Source organism: Neodiprion lecontei, chromosome 6 (assembly GCF_021901455.1).
Source record: "Neodiprion lecontei isolate iyNeoLeco1 chromosome 6, iyNeoLeco1.1, whole genome shotgun sequence".
NCBI classification, from domain to species: Eukaryota; Metazoa; Arthropoda; class Insecta; order Hymenoptera; family Diprionidae; genus Neodiprion; species Neodiprion lecontei.
The window spans coordinates 21,917,432-21,938,102 of record NC_060265.1 but is presented as its reverse complement, the minus strand read 5'-3'; the positions used below and the strand labels follow the sequence as shown (position 1 = coordinate 21,938,102).

General features: G+C 39.5%; 2 protein-coding genes across 7 annotated transcripts in view; one reads left to right on the top strand and one right to left on the bottom strand.

The window, feature by feature from the left end:
* The window catches only part of LOC107224606 (Kv channel-interacting protein 4), a 55,589-nt gene extending 42,090 nt beyond the window's left edge, over positions 1-13,499 (top strand). Inside the window, exons 2-5 of the mRNA XM_015664725.2 lie at positions 10,161-10,230; positions 10,312-10,382; positions 11,525-11,797; positions 13,071-13,499. Coding sequence (XP_015520211.1) covers positions 10,161-10,230; positions 10,312-10,382; positions 11,525-11,797; positions 13,071-13,118 — 462 coding nt within the window. The 3' untranslated portion in view covers positions 13,119-13,499. The remainder of the gene's footprint in view (positions 1-10,160; positions 10,231-10,311; positions 10,383-11,524; positions 11,798-13,070) is intronic.
* Positions 1-17,656, bottom strand: part of LOC107224608 (dynein regulatory complex subunit 5-like) — a 64,547-nt gene extending 46,891 nt beyond the window's left edge. For 2 of the 6 annotated variants that reach the window (XM_046744227.1, XM_046744225.1), the window contains exons 1-12: positions 17,530-17,554; positions 16,629-16,733; positions 9,558-9,690; positions 8,745-9,017; positions 8,274-8,465; positions 8,020-8,181; positions 7,816-7,954; positions 6,986-7,223; positions 6,765-6,920; positions 6,298-6,412; positions 4,283-4,470; positions 2,591-2,750 (exon numbers count right to left, since the gene is read on the bottom strand). In XM_046744227.1, coding sequence (XP_046600183.1) covers positions 2,591-2,750; positions 4,283-4,470; positions 6,298-6,412; positions 6,765-6,920; positions 6,986-7,223; positions 7,816-7,954; positions 8,020-8,181; positions 8,274-8,465; positions 8,745-9,017; positions 9,558-9,604 — 1,670 coding nt within the window. In that variant the 5' untranslated portion in view covers positions 9,605-9,690; positions 16,629-16,733; positions 17,530-17,554. Of the gene's footprint in view, positions 1-2,590; positions 2,751-4,282; positions 4,471-6,297; positions 6,413-6,764; positions 6,921-6,985; positions 7,224-7,815; positions 7,955-8,019; positions 8,196-8,273; positions 8,706-8,744; positions 9,033-9,557; positions 9,691-16,628; positions 16,734-17,529 lie in introns of those variants that run through there. The other 4 variants (XM_046744228.1, XM_046744226.1, XM_046744229.1 and 1 more) reach the window with 4 other exon arrangements.
* Between the last annotated feature and the right edge of the window lie 3,015 nt (positions 17,657-20,671).

Here is a 20,671-nt window from a genome sequence, read left to right as displayed (position 1 = left end):
TAGCCAACGTTGCGCGAATCGCACGAGTATCGACGTCCACGTTTCTCCAGTGAATAATTGACGATTCGTGCAAACTGCGGGGGCGTAGATGTTACCTGTACGAATAGATTGCGTGAGTCGATATCGCTGCGAATGGGCAGCTGCTAATATTTCCGATGGGGAAACGCAACCGCCGAATGCTATACCCGTAATGGCACTGGGTCAGTGAGCCAAGGGAATTCGCGGCGTCGAAAGATCGAACAGTGATTGCGAGCCCGCTGAGGCAAAAGCAGCACGCGATTCCATATTCCAATCGGAAATCCAGACTACAATTCCTCCGGAATTTCAGAACCACGCGGAAGACTTTGGTCGATGAGAATTCGGTCGTATCGTTTCTCTGTTTTCCAATGTCGAAATGCTTCTTTAACGAGAAATCATTCGTCCGACTTTCTTTAATTCACAGTTCCTTGATCATTTTTTTTTTCTTCTTTTTTTTATTCCTTTTTATGTTTTAACAGCTTGAGACGGAGAAAATCATTTTTCTAATCACCCTAAATACCGGAAAAACTAATCAATTGGTTCGGAAGTAATCTAATTGAAAAGTTAAACGAATATTCGGTCGAGTTAAAAAATCAAAACCTTTCGTTTATGTTTTGCAATAAAATTTTTCCATCATTTCACTCTGTACGTTTTATTGAATTTTTAGGAAATTCGTCTAGAGCTTCGTGTACGACCTTTACAATTATTTAATGATTCTATTATTGTCAGTCATGTTAAAGTTGTTCGCGTATTGCAGTTTTAGGATTCTATCAATTTGATGCACACGATTAAAAGTATAACGTAATTTTTTTCCTGAGAAATTCCAGGAGAATTGAATGTTTCACGCATGAATTAAAGGTCGCACGTTATCTACGTGAAAATTTGCTATCAACCGGTATAAAGTTCACCAACATTTTCGCTGTTTTGAGTAAAATTCATTTTTTTACGCTCGAATTTTCGACGGATTTTAAATCTATGTACAATAACCCTGATGAATTTGTTTTCTGCCCGAATTATAGGTCAACTCTGTTGTTTTTCGGGGGTTTGTAAAAAATACTAAAATCATGAGAAACGCATGGGAGGGGTTATTTTTGTTTTCTTGCGAAATAAAACTGCCAATATTATGTTATGAAGTGTGAGAATTGGTCGTACAATACTTCCCAACCACGATGACATACCTTACGTACATAGGTATTGTACATATATCATACACGTAGAAAAGCGTTTATAGGATTCGTCAAGAATGGAAGAAGAATAGCGAGAGGAAAGGAGAAAGAGAAGAGGTAGAAGCGAATGAAATTGAAGTAAGAACGGAGGATCGTTTCCTAACGATTTTCCAAATTATAAAATTTTATTCGACGGAGAAATAACCGCGAGACGAACGGGAATAAAGAAAGACGTAAGGAAAGTATAAAAAAAAAAAAATAGTCTTCGTATACCATAAATATAAAGGAAAAAAAATATACGCTGGGCAATAACGCACGGCAAAACGGCAGCTCGCCGTTTACTGTTCAGTAAAATTGTCTTCTTTCTTGAATTCGATACCGTAACCTGCTGTAGTGACGTCATAATATAGATATACATACACGTAATCAGCAGCAGCGTGAGGCGTAGGTGAAGTGATTTGAATAGAGCTCTCTGGTCGCGAGAAAAATAAATCACCTGAACGTGAAGTTTCTGTTCGGACAGAAAGAGAGAGAGAGAGAGAGAGTGAGAGGAAGGGAGGGAGGGAGAGTGACAGTGCGAGACACACAAAAACGAGGAACTTTACGCCTTTTACAATGGGTGTATGAAATACTGACGGAAGTCATAATTGCCTTTGTAAGGTTCAGCTATATGAGTACATGATTTGATTCAAAACACGCTATAAACCGATTTACACTTCTGGAACTTTAAACATATCGCACCCGTTGATTTGCAGGGCGTATGAAAAGTTTACAACTTTTTTCCTGTCAGGGTGGATAAAAAGTATTAACTACATCCACAATCGGGGTTAATAAACGGTTGGAATAACTGCTGTCGTCACGACTTGTAGAAAGATGCATAAAAAAAAAAAAAAGAAAAAAAAGTGGCACAATATTCATTTTACAGCTTATAATATTCCCTTCTACCACTTTATACCACCTTCAAAAGAACAGCCAAAGTCGTTCTTATCCCGCGATAAGATCACAACAAATCAACGCGGTCGCCATACGTGTTTTCGCAGCTGTGATAAAAAGCCGGACCGAAACATTCCGCAAAATTATGTAGATCAAATTTTTCTCTAGGGATTAACTTTGTCATGGTGAGAATAAATATCTCAAAAAGTTTGACTCGTGATTTCACGTTGCTACGGGTCTTTAATAATTGTGTATAGAAATACGCACGGTTTTTATTAAAGAAATTTGATGTACAAAGTATTATATAACGGTTTCATCAAATTAAAAAAGACGCAGGTATTTATCGGGGTGAGTGACTTGGGTGAATTTGGAGACAGAGTAAAAGTAAAATGCGGAAAGTATCTCGAAACGGGAATTTACAGAACTAATACCTATTCCCCAGGGAGAATCGCCGACCTTAAACGCGAGCTTACCGAGGTTCCGGGGCTTCGTTGGCGGAAACTGGTTCGGTCGACAAAGTTTCTTCATTGGTTGCCGACAAGGTCATCGATGAACTTCCGACCTTCGACCTGCTCGCCGAATCGTTACGAGACAATCTCTGGGCATTCGAATCGTCAACAGCACTCCTGGACCCTTGATTGAAAAGATTTAAAGTCAAGGATACAGAATCGTTGGAGGCTCGAGAGATTTTAAAATCAGTCGTGGAGGATTTCGAATTTCAGACAAGTGTTACATTTTTTTGCAGCAATGCATGAAAACGACCATTTTTTAAATTCTCAAAAACCGTATTTTCTGTTCCAAATATTTCTAGACCGGATTCATCATAGACAGATTTGAAAAATAAAAGTTTAGAGATTTTTTTGTACATTTTCAGACCGCTTAAACAATATTTCAGTATCAAAAAAAGTGCTAAAAAAATGGAAAATATCGGCCCATCATGGGCCTGGTCTTGAAATGTTTGGAACAGAAAATACAATTTTTGAGAAGTTTCTGCGACCGTCAAAAAAGGTGATTTTCAATATCACTTTGAATATTTATAAATAATTGACCGGTTGAATAAAAAATCTGACAAAATTCAGTATACGTTTGAAAGCTAGGGCAATTGTACAATAAAATTTGACCAAATCAAAAATGGCCAGGGTTAGACTTTGGTCAAGTTCGCATGAAATTCCCCATAAATTATGTTTATACTCGTTAAATCGCGAAATACGATAAATGAGATTTAGATCGGTTGACGCAACTGTAACTTAGACGTTTCCGTTTCTTATATACCGGAAGAAACTTTCGTGCGATCGTATCTGAAGGATATAGAAAATCTGCGAACCGTAGAACGCAAACGGAGAAAGAAATATCCGGACGCGAGATAAGAAGCAATCGTGAATTTCGCGTGACTATAGCGGCTACAACATCATTATCAGAAGCCTCGAGCGAAATCTCACAGTCAAAATAACGGCGTTCATTTCGCTACTTTCCCTTTATTATCATCCTTCTTCTTCTTTACGAGCGATTTAAATTTTAGAATATTAAATTGTACAGCGAGCAGCTTATTTTTTTTATTTTTTCATCCACCTTGATAACGTAAGAAGAAAAAATGGGCTTTGTCGTTCACGCCGATTTTATATACCGAAATTTTCTACCGCTTGCATATTTGAATTTATCCAGTAATCCAGTTAAAAATCTTAGCTCAAAATATCGCGCGCAATATCCGAGAGTATAACAATTCAATGTTTCACGCGAAACACTCCATCGTATTAAACACCATATAGATAGAAAAATAAAATTGCATTCATGCGTCATATCGGATAAAAGCCACGAGTTTTGCAACCAACAGAAATCTTCAAGGGTCTTCGAATGACTGTACCGCGGAAAGCATTAAATTTTCCGTACGAACAAAGTCTGCACGATTGATCATAAAAAAAACTACACCTCCCAAACACTGCACTTCCAAATATGTCCTGCACATAAATCGGCCCGTTGAAAACTTATCGCACAAGAGAAATAGATTCGAAATATATTTTATAATACATTACTAGTTTGAGAAAATTTGTTTTCTTACGCGGAATGAATTCACCGAGCTTTGTAATAACCTCAGTGAAATCCCTGAATTATTATACCAGCGAATTATATGGAAATAATCGAGGCGCATCTTGTCGTCAATAATTTACCTGTCATCATCCTAGAACGCGTTCGGAGATTGTCTTGGAATCCAGCAGGAATTTTGGCAGCTGGGGAAATTTGCATCGACGTATAAGCCGGCGGAACGGCGAGGCTGACCCCACGTGGATACGTACTACTGGAGCTCATTCTGCTGGACATTTGACGTGGCCGGTTCTGTCTGTGAAATTTCTTGTTTCTGGGAAGACCGATTTTCTCCTTAAGAATTTTTCAACGTGTCTTGTACATGCACAGCTAAATTTCCGACATGGAGAATCCTTGGCTGATTATAATTATTATACTTATTGTGCAACTATTGTGAAATACAGTCCAAATATTGACCTGGAAATTTAATTCAATCAACAATAAATGTATCAAAATAATACGTGTGAATGATTCTAGCTGACATAGTTTGGTATGCAAACCAAAAAATAACTGGAAATAAAAAATGACAAAATCGAACTTGTCTACATTCCCCGTTTATACTCTCTGCACAGACCTTTTTCTAGTTGGGATTTTCTCGGCATCAGCTGTAATCTTTTTCCGTAAAGGTACGGATCTAGGTGAAAGAAATACTCGGTCGTACCGACGGTAACTCAATTTCTAACCCTTTACAGAGGGCACGTTGAGCCGTCTGACGTCATTATAAATTATCTGTTACGTGCGAGGGTATTTATTTCAAAGCTCTCCGACAACGCGGAGGTGGTTGATGTTGTTTTATAGCGGGAGACAAAGGACAATTCCGATCGAAATGTATGAACCGGCGAATGGATGATTGCGACAATCGGAATTGAACAATGCGTCGAGTTCGTTCAATCGTTACGTCGAACAGAAAAACCAATTAATTTGTACCCCCTCACTGCCCGCCATACTGTAGGTTTATTACGGTTCGAAAATTATATGGAATTGAGGCGACGTCGTAAATTCCTATCGCAGTCCAATTACGTTAATTACGTAATTTCTTGCTGCAGGCGCAATTGAAACTATTAAAGCGATCTCGGACAATTAAAAGAGATACAAAAAAAAAAACCAACGAAATGTTTAATTGGTATGGTAGCAAGCCCAAATGGCAAAGTGGATTTTCACCACGACGAATAGTCATATATCACAACCGATTTACGGTTGAATATCCTGCAGCGAGGGTGGCTTGAATCCAAACCGGCCTCATTATTTACTTATCATGGCGCTCAAGCCTCACTTAGAAAGGTACCAAGCCAGCACACTTTGTCTCCGTCCAAACGTTTTTTATTTTTTTTTCATCTATCACTCAAGGGTTTTAAAACCCCTGAAAAATCCAAACAATCATGGTGTTCGTTGGTTCGTTGGTTAACTGTAGAAACAGGTAATTAATTTGTCGCGTAGTAAGAATTTTCTCAATTAAATTCGTTGTTCGTTTTTTTTTTTGTTTTTACAATTTATGGTGAAACGGCTCAGAATTGAATCCTCATTCTTTACCTAAACGGAGCCAGGCTTTCAACACACTGACGAGAGACGATGGAAGAATCTCAATCCGTTTTTCGAGAGCCTCGAGGAACAGCGTCGTTCGATCAATCGAGACTCGTGCTTTTAGTCCTTGAACCCGAGAAAGGCCCTTTACAGCTTGATCTGACAATTTAGTTCGGACGGTCCGAGTATTTCGATTTTGCGCTTCGAGTACAGGATAATCGAATTCACGTGTAGCAGAGATTGCTGGTGATAAATACGTCGTCATGAGACCAGAACGAAAATCCGGCTACTTGTACATTATGCCTGCTGCTCAAGTCAAGCCTCGTTATTTTGCGACAATTTGTCATTCTTCGGGGTGGTAAAAAAAGTCAGGATAAAACATTGAAGGAAAAGCCGCGTAGCCGTGGCACAACTGGACGTCTGCCAAAACGAAGATTCATCGTCCTGCAGAGCATGGCCTGCTTCGAGATCTACATCCTTATTCCCCCAGGTTCTAAGACTTGGCAGTTTTCTTCAAACCGGACCGCGATACGTCCTGAAAATTATTCCCAAGACCAACGGCGAGTGCTCATCGTCTTACCTTGCGACGGACTCGCTGATCGTGTACTCAGACTTCTTGGAAAAATTGCACATCCTGACGTCGAGACCGACGATGAGGTTGCAGGAGGTCACCGCCACTTCGAAAGCTTCTCCAGCTGCAACGCAAATGAAAACATCATCCGAATTGTCTCGTTCGTCGTAAATTGTCCCTGCGTCGCGAGGCTGCATCGACTGGAATACCGGAGCCAAACAAGTGAAATCCTGCAATTCCACGTGATTGCCGATCGACTCGTGAAAGCATCCACGTATTTCACGGAACATTTACGATGCTTTAGAACGCGGGATCGTCAATTGTACACGAAATACGCGGACCGACAAACAAACAGCTCCGATTGGCTTGTGTACCTAGATATATATTCCGAAACGTGACGTTCCTTCTAAAGCTCGCGGGTTGTTCGACTTTCGCATGGCGTGCAGCTTCTCGTCTCTAATGTCCAGGTTTCTTACCGATCGGTCCAAGCTCGTTGTTCGACAGGTCCAATTCGAGTGTCGGCGATTTTACGTAGCCGGAAGCCAAGCATTCGGCCATGTTTATTCCGCCCTCGGTGGTCAGGCTGCAACCGCTGATGTTCAAACTCTCGAGAGTCTGGTGGCGCAGTATGACTGGACAGAACGAAAGCCCGGTAAAAGTGGTTGAATTGGCCAAGTATTGAAATTTTTCGTCTTACGTGCACAGATATGATTGCCACCAACGTCCGTCAGCGGATTGAGCCGCAGATTAAGCTCCTTCAAAGGCGCGGACGACTCCTGAAGCAGTCCGTGGACGATGCCTTGAGCCCCACGAGCCCCGATGTAGTTGTTCGCCAGGTGAATGATCCTCAGCCGTTTATTTATCGTTAGATATTCACCGACGGCCTGGGCGCCAAGATCGCCGAGTTTGCAGTGCGAGAGATTCATTTCTACGACCTTTGGTGAAAGAAAGTAACTGCGACGGTATCGCTTGAGCGTAATCAGCGGTAAGCGAAGAACGAAGACGGAGGATCGATGATTCCCGGATAACGTTAAACGCGGCATTTAAAACTGCAGGAAAAAAGGCTCTGGGGGTTGAACAGCCGAGATTTTATCACAAATCGAGTATTCGCCGGTATTATATTGAGCGAAACACGCTATCGCGGCGTTATCGCAATCCGCGGCAGTTTGATGACGGTGAAAATAAAATGAACAAAGTTCCGTTTTATTTTTCGTTCCCCCGTGGTTTTTTTTCTACATCAAATGGAACAAAGATAACGCGTGGTACAGCGGCTGCTGCAGGGAATAAACGATGCCCAAAATTGGCGGCGTCGACGCGTTTAAAATTCAACCGCAAGCCCGTCGCTTGCATATAATATTGTACCGCAATCGCATTAATGCTAGGATTCGGCCAATTTTCGTGCAGCTTGTTGCAACTTTGCAGACAATTATATTGGGTTAGGTTAGGACGTGCATCCCTAACCATCGCAAGCGCATAGAATCGGCCTTCATTTGATCAGCAAACGCGTATATATACGTATTCCCTTACCGTATTATTGACCGCCATTCCATGAAGCAGAGCCGCAACACGATGGGAGTCGAGATTGCTCCTGGTAAGACTGAATTTGGCCAATCTCACGCTGTTCTTGATACCAGACCCGAGATTCTTGCAGTCCTCGACCGAAAATCTAGAGAGAGAAAGAAATTTACAGAAAAATCTGATCGAGATAGATTCAGCAGCAGCAGCACTCACTTAAAGTCCCTCCAATCGAATCCGTCGTTCATGTAAATCAGTCCGAAGTTGATGGACATTTCTGTGAGATTGGGCAGGCGAGTTATAATTTCATTGAAAGGTATGTGATTCGGGGAATCCTCCTCCTCCGATATGCACTCATCCGCTTTATCCGCCGGCGAGCTGTAAGAGATTTCCTTATCAAAAGCTCGGCCCATTAGCCGGGGAAGAGCCTTTGTGGAGTGACACGGAACCGGGTAAAAAATCGGACTCACCTGCTCGGTACGAGCGAACGAATTTTCAACATGAATACGTATTCTTTGCAGAGCTCTATAAACTCGTTGCAGGACTCCTGCTGACCCTTGAAAAAGGTCGCCGGAAGGCTTTCCAGATACTCCGAGAAATGTCGTTCGACGTAGAGACGACGCCACGAGCCGCCATGATCGTCCGGATAGTTGTGCTCCCATCTTGATCGCGATTTGAACGGTGAAAATAATGCGATTCGGAAATTATCCGGACTCGAGGTGGTGAGAACGCGTACGAGTGAACGATCGAAGAGTTGGATTAATTTTAGAAATTCACATTCTCGACAACCAATTATTCAAATCGATCCGGTCTGTTTTATCGATATTTCTTTTCCTCGACGCTAGGCAACCCAACATATACTCCGTCGTTTATTTTGAACCACCCTATATATACCCGCTCGAACTATTCCCAAAGACAGCCGCCATGTATCCCATATCTACCTGTCACTGGCCGCACGTTTCCAGAAGACCTCGTCAGGTATCCACTTGATCGTCAGCTCGAAGGGAAGATTCGTCGGCAGGAGTTCTAAGAGCAGGTCCCGATCAACGGGGGTCGGCAACTCGTCAAGGATAGGGTTGTCCTGCCAATGCTCAACGAGGACGTGCATCGCAAGGACCTTAAGTTCAGGCACAATGTTCGCGTCCCAGTTCTCATCCTCCGGCCTGAGAGTTCGCTCTTGTTCGTTCGGTAGCTGAATCGTTTGCTGTGAACATCTGCGGCGGGGTCAACTGAACATCAACGAATGAATTATTTCCAACGCGACGATTGGAAACGGGTCGCTAATTTCGAACGGAAACCGGAACGGAACGCCCTGCCATGCGGCATTATTTCGCGCGGCTAATTAATCATCCGACTCTACGTTCTACGCCGCGTTATTTGACTTCCGGTTGACTCGCCGTAGACTCCCACCCTCCTCTGGTCGAGGGCTCTTCCTTTTTCATTTTCTCCGTACTCCGGCCGGCAGCTGATTACCTACGGAAGCTAGTTCGTCGGCGTTTTTAGCTAGGCAAGTATACTTCAAAGAGTACTGGCGGAGTGCGCGCGAGAAGAGCCGTGGCGAAAGAGAGGAGCGCCGCATTAAAATGTATATTACTCTAAGAATTCCTCATCGTCGCGCCGTCTCTGCGTTTTTTTTTTCTTCTTTTTCTTACTCCCGCTCTCTCCTTCTCACTCTTTTTCTGAGATTCTAACCTCGGATTAAAGGATTAATTTCCGAAGTTTAAATACCACCGAGGTATACGTAAGTCGCTTACCTGTAAGTTTCAAACACGTTCCTCGAGATTGTGTAGGGTATCCTCATCGTTTTGAATTTCAATGGCAATGCGTAGATTGCGTCAACGTGTCACCGAGTCAAAAGGCAGCCGTGTTGTTGCGGACCTTTTTTATCTGCAGTAAGTGAAAAGAAAAAGAAAGAAAGGACATTAGACGACTATCGAATATCCCGCCACATTTTATTCCCCCATCCGCCGCTGTGTTCAGATTCATCCCCGTTTTACGACGAAAGCAGAACACGTCAAAGACAGGAATATTTTCACCGCGGGCCAATACGCCGATCGGAAAACAGCGGATGAATAACAAATGGTTTGTTAGACACGAAACGACGTTTCATTCAAGCCCGTTGTATGCGCTGTGAATGGCGGGTGAAGGCAATTAGCCAATTAGAGAGTATTAATTGTACATATCCGATGGGTGTTTGACGTTTTAATTGATTAAAGAACGTCAATACATCGGTGTATATATATTTCGCGTTCAACGTATCGATAAAAAGGCAAAGGCATCGGCACACTTTGAATTGTAGGATCGTGAAAACTACCCCCTTCACGTAATAACGATCGATTTTTTCTATTATCTTTCAGGAGTGTCCCGAAGGAGTGGTCCACGAGGACTCGTTCAAGGACATATACGCCAAGTTTTTCCCGCACGGCAGTGAGTTTTTCAATTGCATTAAAGAAAAACCCTCCTGTAATAACCCAATCGGTTAACGGAGTGTGATTAATCGAATTACAGACTCGAGCCTCTACGCCCACTACGTCTTCAAGGCCTTCGACGTGAATTGCAACGGAGCCATCAGCTTCAGGGTAATTAAAAATTTTAATTAGACAAACCGACCCCCCGTCCTACCCATTAGCAACAGTACACGCAGCGGCTAACCGGGAAGGAAAAACGAGGAAATAAATTACGGATAGAGGCACCTCGAGTCATCGGCGTGTGTAACCTGTAAACATCAGATGTCACGAATGCGCGATAAACGTGACGTGTATCTGTTTGCCTGCGGCTGATCGATTAACCGTGTTACATGTGTACATCGACGCCTGTAAGCTTCCTGCACGTGAAAGCTCACCGACTGGACAGCTTGTCTTATCACTAGCTATTACAGCCGTTACGTATCACCTAGTCGGAAGGACTTCCGCCCGTCCGGAACCCGAGATTCCGTTTAGGTAACGAGTTTAGGCTAAACGAAGGTTCCCGCAAGGATCGGGACTCCGGATCCCTCGCAGAATTTCAGAGAAAGAATAATACAAAATTGTCTCTTTGGATAGGTTGGGGACTTTCGGTGGCTCAGAAACTGAGCCCAGCTGTCGGTTATCGAATCCTGCGAAACTCAATCCGCGGAAGATTGAAGACTCGGCAAAAATTATCAACGCGGAATTGAGAATCTCTGCAGCACCGTCTCTTCCTCCTCCCTCTGTTCATCCTCTCGAGATTTATTTCCCCTAGAATTAATATACCGTAGCAGCTAATCCCCCTTCCCCCTTTCGATAAGGAAATCGATATTCACCTGGCTCGCACGTCGGACACTTATATCTCCTAGCGGCGGTAATCATGCAGGTATATGGGCGGGAGACGTTCGATCAGCCACTTTAAACCCCAATTTAGATCCCAGCTGGTTTGAATTTCCCTGATGCCGTTTTATTATCGCTGCTGCAGCGCTCGAGTGTATGTCACTCAGCCGTCTCAACATTGGTTCGGAAGGATCCGGAGTAGGTGTAAACCAAAAATTTTCAACCGCCGTGTCGAATGAAAATTGTCAAAACTCTAAATAAACAAAAGAAAAAAAAAAATCGAAGACGGCTTCTTTTCTCTCACTCCGAATAGTCGAGCTCAATAATCTAGCGTCCGACGCGATTGACCAAATTATTACAAATGCGAACCGCAGCCACGTCCCGAGTCGCTTTGTAACGTCGATCCTCCGGCATCACCGTAAGTTCGATAATTGCAGGACCTCTTGGTCACTCTGTCGACCCTCCTGAGGGGCAGCATATACGAGAAGCTGAGGTGGAGCTTCAAGCTGTACGACATAAACGGCGACGGGTGCATCACGAGGGGAGAACTTGGCGAGGTTGTAACGGCGGTTCACGAACTTATGGGAAGACGGCATCAAGTCGACGAGGAACGAGCTGCCCGCGAACAACTCGACAGAGTATTTAGAAAGCTCGATCTGAATCAGGACGGCGTCATCACGATCGAGGAATTCATCGAGAGCTGCCTTAAAGTAAATATTATCATTATTATACTAATATTTATTTTCTTTTTTGTTTATATCATTTTTTCAAACACGCGTACAGAGTGATCGCACAGGTCTGCAACCAAAGAAACTGCACGGGTTTTTTGTTATACTGTTTATTGCGGATTCTCATTCACCGAAACCGGGAAAAATACCGACTCAAAAAGTTCCATCGCGTCAAGTTTTTGCTTCAGCTCGTGTTTTTAGTTTCATTTGGAGTGAAACTCCCGTTTCATTCGAAATCTGGTATCTTATTCTTGATTATAAAAATCCTATGCAAAAGTGGTTTCTTACTTCCATTCGATATGTATTAAAATGAGACTCAAGAATAAATACAAACAGGGTATCAGAAAATGGAAAGCGGAAGCGTGTTCGGAGTGGTATAAAAGAGAAGAAGAAAAGGTTTCATAAGCGAAAAGAATGAACGCGGAACGTTAAATACATATCATAAAGAAATTGTTTGTTCAATTTTATAAGAAATATTGTTTGTGTCATTGTAATTAAATTTTCATTTCATCTTTTCATTATAGGTATGCTTTTTTTCATGCCAACCCCTTGTATTTGGCGAGAATACTGTGCGCGATGAAGAGAAATGGAAGTCATTTTTGGATTCAACACACTCGAAAACTTTAAATATATCAAAAAAATTCCACGCATCTATAAAAAAATGTTTTTTGCAGACTTGTGTTGTCTATCAACAGAACAGTCCGTCGTCTGCTATGGGTGTAGTAATGCGAATGCACTACAATCCGAGAACAGTTATTTGCCAGGGTAACCAACCGTCACGAAAATAGCCTAAAAATTATTAAAGATTCACACATCGCGGCGACCTGTAATCTGAATTTATGACTATTGGTCACCCTGACAAACAACTCTCGAACATTCTGTCGATAGATAATCACTCTGTATATCTTTCGTATACTCGACTCGACTGAAAATATTAAACTTTGATATCCTAACGCGGAATATTTCAAACGAAATTCATGAAAACTGAACAAAGATTTCACATTTCAGGATTTTCAGTAGTTTCAAATATTCTTTCTCCCTAAAATGTATACATAATTTCAGTGTTTTAATTATTCAAAGATACGTAGACGTTTACTTCTCATCTTTAACGCGCACACTTGAGAAGATTTATAAAATTTCATTGCGATCATTTTTCACCCAAAATCATTCGAATCATCTGTAAACCGGCGATCGATAATTTGTCATTTGATATTTAAAGGAAAGAAAAAAACATGTTTGGCAATTATCTTTCAAGGACGAAGTGATCACGCGATCCTTGGCGATGTTCGACTGTGAGCTTTGATCTCCGGCTTCCCCCGTCGCCGCGACGCCCCCGACGCCCCCGACGCCCGTAACGCCGCCATCGACGACGCCATCCCAATCGCCGGCACCATCGCCGCCACGTTATTCCCTGCTGCCCCCGATCCCGCCGCTACCGCCACCGCCGCCTCCGGGTTACACAGCCCAGGATCACGAACTTTACCTGCTCCTTGCAGCCCACTGGTGGGACCAACAGGATACGCCGTTATTTTGTTAGGAGTTCGACCCGGATCGCAACGTTCGTAGATACACGTATAAATCACCGTCTAGGTGATAAGAAATTTGCAAATAAGTTGAAGAAAAATAAAAAAAAAATAACGTCAAAGGACACGCAGAACTAAAAACGAGGTGTGCGAAATTGTGTGAAAAAACAGAATATATACTGGGAAAGAATATATTGTGGAACGATACGTTATACGTGCGCGGTGAAATTTTATAAAAACAACTGTAATTGCAGGTAAGACGGAGATTTTTAATTGACACGTGTACGATAACGATTCGCGATTTAAGATTGCACTGGTATTATCACACCAGTCACACCCGCTTAATTTTCGCGCATCGTCGTTTGATACAAAAATAAAATATGTAATAAATCGATACGATATAAGATCGATAGTGTACGATACGTTATACAGATTTCGGTAAATCATGTTTACTACAATGCCGTGATACGGGGAAAAATAAACTTGAGGTGCAGAAACGCAGATATTTTTGCGCGGTCGATGATTGTGTCATGTACCTCGTTCGATTAGTCAAGATAATATTATATGCATACGATTGGCTGTAGACGTTATGTTATCTGGATTAACAGATGATGTGCATTCGTATAATTACTAAGGAATAACAAGACTATGAATAAAGAAAATTACATATAAATTCTATCGACATGCATACATATATATGTAATATATATACATGTATGTATAAAATATGTAAATACGGTAATTCCTGTCTTAATGAGAAATTGAGTGAAGAGTATGATGCGTCGCAACGTTACCAACACGACTCGTCGTACATTATTGAAATTGTAATTAGAATCCTTTTCCAGTATTCGAAATAAAAGAAAAAAAAATTATATATTCACACCTAATTTAAAAGAACAGTAATCGTACGCTTGCGACCTGCACATACGATATAGGCAACATACTTTTTGAATCATAGAAATAACATTTAAATCATTTGCGATATATTGACATTTTTATCTGTTCCTTGGAAATTGTCGCGACTCTATGACGTATGTATATATATATCACTCCTTTCTGAATCTGAATCTGAAAGGAGTGATAATTTATCGGTAAAAAATCAATTACACTGCAGGCACGCGTATAAATTTATCACGCGTGCGAATTATTAAGAAGAATTATCTGTCGCGGTCCCGCGGCTGCAGCAACGGGTGTCAACGGGACATTCTATCGATTCGTATTTCCCCTCGGGCATGTACAAGGCATACGCGGTACGTACATAGCTACATCCCTCATGCATCGTTGCGCTCTACGGAGTGTCGTCGACGTAGACATTACGCATACCTTAATACATAAGGCGCGTAAGATCGACAAGGAAGTATAACAAAGCCCCATCGCATATGTACACACACGCCGTATTCAAACAAGCAAGCAATATATTTGTACGATACATACCATGTTGTATAAAAATGTAGATTTTATCATAGCAAGTCGTTATCATTGGTATTACTGTTATTGTTATTTTTATTATTAACCAGACACAGAATACTGTCATACCAAAAACCAATATTTGTGATTTCGGATTGTTGAAGACTTTCTACACAGTGTGCCTAACACCCCGTGTATAAAGCTCTGAGCGATGATCTGGTGCAAGTTGCACAATTTTTAATTTCAAGTAAGTGCGAGACTGTTCAGAGTTTTTCTTTTTTGTTTTTTAATTTTAATTTTTTTTTGTTTTCCTCTTCTTCCTCAATCAATCGATTTGAATCGAGCGATGTGAACGAAATTTGGGCTGATTTTTTGCGATCTTGATATGTATCAGACTTGTAAAATATAGTCGAATATTTTTTGTTTCTTACCAATGCACGTTGTTATGTTGTTTTTCGCGTCGATCCTCATTTTAAACTCGAAATAACGTGTACGTTAATTCGTGAAGCAAGGAAAGCGAATATGAAGCTTGGATTAACGACACATTATACAATATCTATACAACGGTGAATAAGATCGGCATATAGGAATAAATCGAAGAATATGTGTAGGTGTATATACGGTAACAGTTAATATAGTAACGGTTGTGTACGTAAATTTGCACTGCTTGGTAACGCCGACACGTGGAAAGATAACGAGTTGTTCGACGTGAGTTCGGACAACGAAGAGAATCTGAATCGAATCTCGGGGAAAAAATATTAAAATATACGCATACGCGACATTGTATATGTATATTATACGCGGCTGTGAATTTAAGATCGTCCACACTCGGCAAGAGACGTTTCAACATAATGCATGTACAAGAAACGAATAAGTATTTCATCCAAGGTGTACGGACGGTACACGACATATTGCATTACGATATGGTAAGAAATTACATGAATAAACGTGACAAAAAAAACACACACACACACACACAATGAAAAGAAGATACCGAAGACAAAGCATGAAAAATAAAAATACAAAAACTCTTCCAAGTGCAACGGTGCGCTTATTGTATACATAGTGCAGTTCAGTTATCCTATGTATGAATTATTATAATCATCATTAGGTATTATATTATTTATCACCGATATAGTCATTAAGAAATTGTAAGAAAATCGACTATGGAAATGAAGTAAAAACGACAAAAACTAATAATAATAAAAACAATAATAATAATAAAATAAATAAATAAATAACAAGATACGAATAAAAGTTTCGTAGAATTTTGAAAGTCACTATCGGATTTTAGATCAGTCTCTATTTAGTAAAGTATCCAAATACGTACATAGATATCTCCGTGTAAAGGAAAAACATGATAAGAAATGTGATTAAAAATTTAAAAAAATCACATTCGATGGGTACAACAAAATTGTGTACATTAATCGTCGAAAATTAACGGGATAGTGTGTAATAAATACAATTTTGTATATAAATTGGTTGGTACTCGTACGATGATACACACATATGTATAGAAGTATATTCAGATAACGGATAAATTACGCAGCAATTTTGTGAATAGAAAATAATAAGGTAAAAAATGCGTATCGACATCAAACATTCGTAATGCAAGAAAATAAGGTAAATTAAAAAACATACGTCAAGTGTGAATTGGTTGAATCGCTGACGCTGACGAAAGAATGGATCGAATTTAGAAGATTCGGTCCATCGTCGTCACTGCGCGTGTCCAACAACGCGATTTTACAAACGATCATCAATATCCCACAGGGAGGATACGAGGCTTGCAAGGTATGTCCGAATGGAATAATGCCAAGATGGGGATAAAACGGCCCATTCTGCAGCAGAGTCGTTACTATTTGTCAAAATACCGATAGACTTACCGCAGTCTCGGACCCATAGACGATGGTGATCCAATTTCGTTCTACGACTGGACGGGAGCGTCAGGCACACACTCGGGACGTAAGATTTGGGCAGTCTATTTACCCCTGTGAGAAAAATATAGAAACGAACGATATGAGGAGCTAGGTTGAGATTAAAGTTGGAAAGCTCTTAGGACCGACGCCATGCTCAATTTTGTTCTTTTTCTTATGCAGAGACAATTTTACGTTTGTACAATTTTTGTCCTTTAATAATTCCACTTCATTTTACCCTGAAGGAAATCTTTGATGCGAAATTCATGAAGTAGGGTTACACATGTACGCTAGTATCGCACGAGTTTGAAGTCAGAGTAAGGTGAAAGTAACTAAACGTGGAGATAAAAATTACTATTTTACAACTTCGAAATATACCATTGAAAGAATTGAGTTTGCAAAATATACAACGGGTATAATATTGGTTTAATATTGTAAACGTTATATTACGGTTTAATTATTTTCAGACAATTCCAAACTCGCGAAATACCGAGTTTTTCGATAAAATGTATCGTTGTAATACAAGTACGAACAATAACGTTACGAACTTCAACTTCACTGCGTATAATATACTTGAAAAACAAACATGGCGTTCGAAATAATTGCTTCCATATCATTGCGCACAATTGACGGTGATCTAGATCCGGAGATTTGGGAGGGATTCAAGAATTCCATTTAATAGCCTGCGGCAAGGTTGCACAAAATGCGCCATTCGAGAAAAACACTTGTACATTTTTTTCCCTATTTTGTTTCTTTCTTTTGTCCAAATATGAATATTGTTCGAAGCGAATGCAGCCTGATTTTCCGGTAGCTTTTATGGACGCTTTACTTCACAGAGCTTTATTTTCGCAATTACCAAGACTATACGGACCGTTTGCTGCAAGCAGACAGTCGAGCGGTAATTCGTGGATTTTCCAGCGCGTTCTGTTCCGTCCTCGTTCCTTCTGGATCCCCTGGATCCTTGTACCGCAGGCTCCGCTCTGTAATCCTCGAGATCGTTTTCAACGAGACAACTAGACAGGAAATAGTCGTCAAGGGAAAGAGTCCCCGAGCTGTATATTTTCACCGTTTACGTCGTTGCTGGGTAACGAATTGATGCGATGCCACATCACCTGCGTAACAACTCCGCGCGCATATTCGATAAGGAAGGTGTAGAAGATCGTGCATAACGAAACAATAAAAGTTACGTGAAAATTATACATATAAAGAAAATCGCCGTCACCGACTTATTGATCGTAAAATCATATTGGTTTTCTTGACCGATAAAAAAATAAATAATAATAATAATAATTTATAATACACGATACACGAAGAATTAAAATGCGTAGTACCTATTACTGTAATAATATTGAGAGTCAAAAAAGTTTTACACGCGATTAATTACGTACGTACAGGTAATTGATAATTAATTGATTTTACAACCTTAAATATAAATTAATTTTCACACAGCTGACCAATTCGAAGTACCTATACGAATTTACTAACATCTAAGCCGAATACAAAGTAATTCCGAAATTTAAATAAAAGTTGAAAAACAAAACACACGCATACAACAATTAATCACAGCCTTGAACGCTTTTCTGATATATCTATGAAATAATTCATTACTTTCACAACTAAGTATAACAAGCGCCGTTTTTGATATCGATCGCGAGACGCGAAATTTTTTGCCCTAAAGAGTTTTTTTTCATTCAACACGAGAGATATTTTGTACACTTTTTTTTTCACTTCTTCATTCTGGAAGACGAATCGGAAGCGTGCGATTATTATATCCGCACAGGATATGACTGCACGGTAACTTCATCTCTTTGTAAAGATGAACAACTTTTTTCTCCGTACAAAGGAAAAAAAATATTGTAAAGCAACAAAGTTTTACAAAATGGCAAAGGACTATATAATTTTCAACTTTTGACTACAAAACTTTTCAAGTATTTACACCGCTGGTGACAAGACAGGCATATACATCGCATAACTATAATCTATGGCCAAGGACTTTCCAAGACTTTCGTCCTCTACTAATATTCAAGTATTATTATGAAAATTTGAACAATCGCCTTTCAAATGTTTACCTGTATATGTATCTAATTGTAAGCCTTCACAGATTATACGTTGTTCATTAGATGAGTGCAGGTATTCGAGTTGATAAAGTTAACCAACTATAAAGAAAAAAAACTTCGAGATTGACGTTACAATTTTTATTGCATTATTTTTAAATGGCAAATTTGTGAAACAAAAAAATATGAATAAACGTTGTAATTTTCCTACACTCGTTATTCGTCCCACCAAAATGTTTCAACTTGTGACTTTTTAATTTTATTTTGAAAGAGCGATAATTGATTTGTTGATTTTATACGTGTTCTTCGTTTCGGGGATATTGAGCAATTATCTAAAATAGAAACTTATATTTTTTTACTACATATTGTTGCTATACATATAATGATCAAACCATAAATCTTATGTCCTCGTAAAATTAACGTGAAACTATTTCGTTAAAAGTGTTGAATTATGAATTTTAAAAGAAGTTGAAATAAATCTATTATAATAACGATAATAATGATAATAGTAATTTATCCAGAATACCGTTGATCTGCAATATGGAGTACAAATGAAAATGCTCGCGTAAAAAAGTGTGTGTATCAGAAAAATTTTATGAATATTTTCACTGCGAACATTTTTCAACTATTTCACACCAAGATTTTCAATACACTAATGTATTTACAATATAATCCAATGAAAGTCTACACGATCTCGATTGCCTTAATATATGATTTAATCAATTTAATTTTCTGTTCGCCGTTCAGCTCCGATATCAATTTCAAGTCGCGTATTGATACTAATGCTGTACAGATTAGTAGATTTGAAGGTATAAAGCTGCGGCTAATAATCTAGCCAAGCTGAGCCCTAGTCAATTTACTGAAATTAGTTTACGTAAGATAAAAATAAAGTTGTATGACTGTAATCAAAATTGTATTAAACATAATAGACAAGTATAAAAACTCATAGTTTGATCACTATACGATGAGTAAAGTCATATTATAAAATGACTAAAATTTAGTTATGTACTTCGCACAGCAACTATTTGCTGTAACGTACTGCCATCTCCATGTAAATACCATGTATTATATAGAAACGTACTGTTTACCTATAAATAATACTAGCAATATAACTGTATCAAAATTATAGGTGATCGTCCTCAGTATCTTAAATATTTCCCTATAGCTCAATGATTATCGTTGATAAGAAATGAAATTTAGAGAGAGAGAGGGAGAGAGAGATGAAGGAAAACAACAACAACAACTGCGAAGCGTGTTTATATATTATTGATTAATTAATATGATGCATTTGACGCAAAAAAAAAAAAATAATAAAAAAAAAAAAAAAACCTTATCAAACTGATTATGAATTTCATAAAAACTGTCTAGGAAAGCTAAATTTTCGAATACAAGAACTTCTACAACGACCAAGAAATGGACGTTTGAGACTCGCAGTAGGTGAAGTAAAGTATAATAGTAATCAGACATGTTTCGCTCCTTGTTTTCAACTCGTTGTCGCGTTAAAATATTATCTGCGGACTTAACAGGATACGTATCACTGATATCTAGGCACAGGAATTCGATCGAGTTCCTAAAAACGATCACCACGATGTTCCCGTTAAAAGTATATAGGTTACGAATTGTACTATAGAATATATATTTAGGTGAGAATGATTTTTTCCAAATATATATATATTTTTCTTTTCAGCGACTTTGGCAATAAATTGTAAACGGCAAAATCATTGTAACGAAAAACTATACGGCAATGCTAAGAAAAACAAGACAAAGACAACAATTTTAGCTTCGTAAAGATATCCATATGTAGGGTGAGTATAAGTGATGCATGTAGAAGGCAAAAAAATTAAATTAACGAAAAAACTGAATTTAGTCTGGGTATAAACAACCGTAGAACAATGGTATACGGAGAGTAGAAGAACTAAAACTAAATCAACGTTATATAGTATGGCATTGAAAATTTCC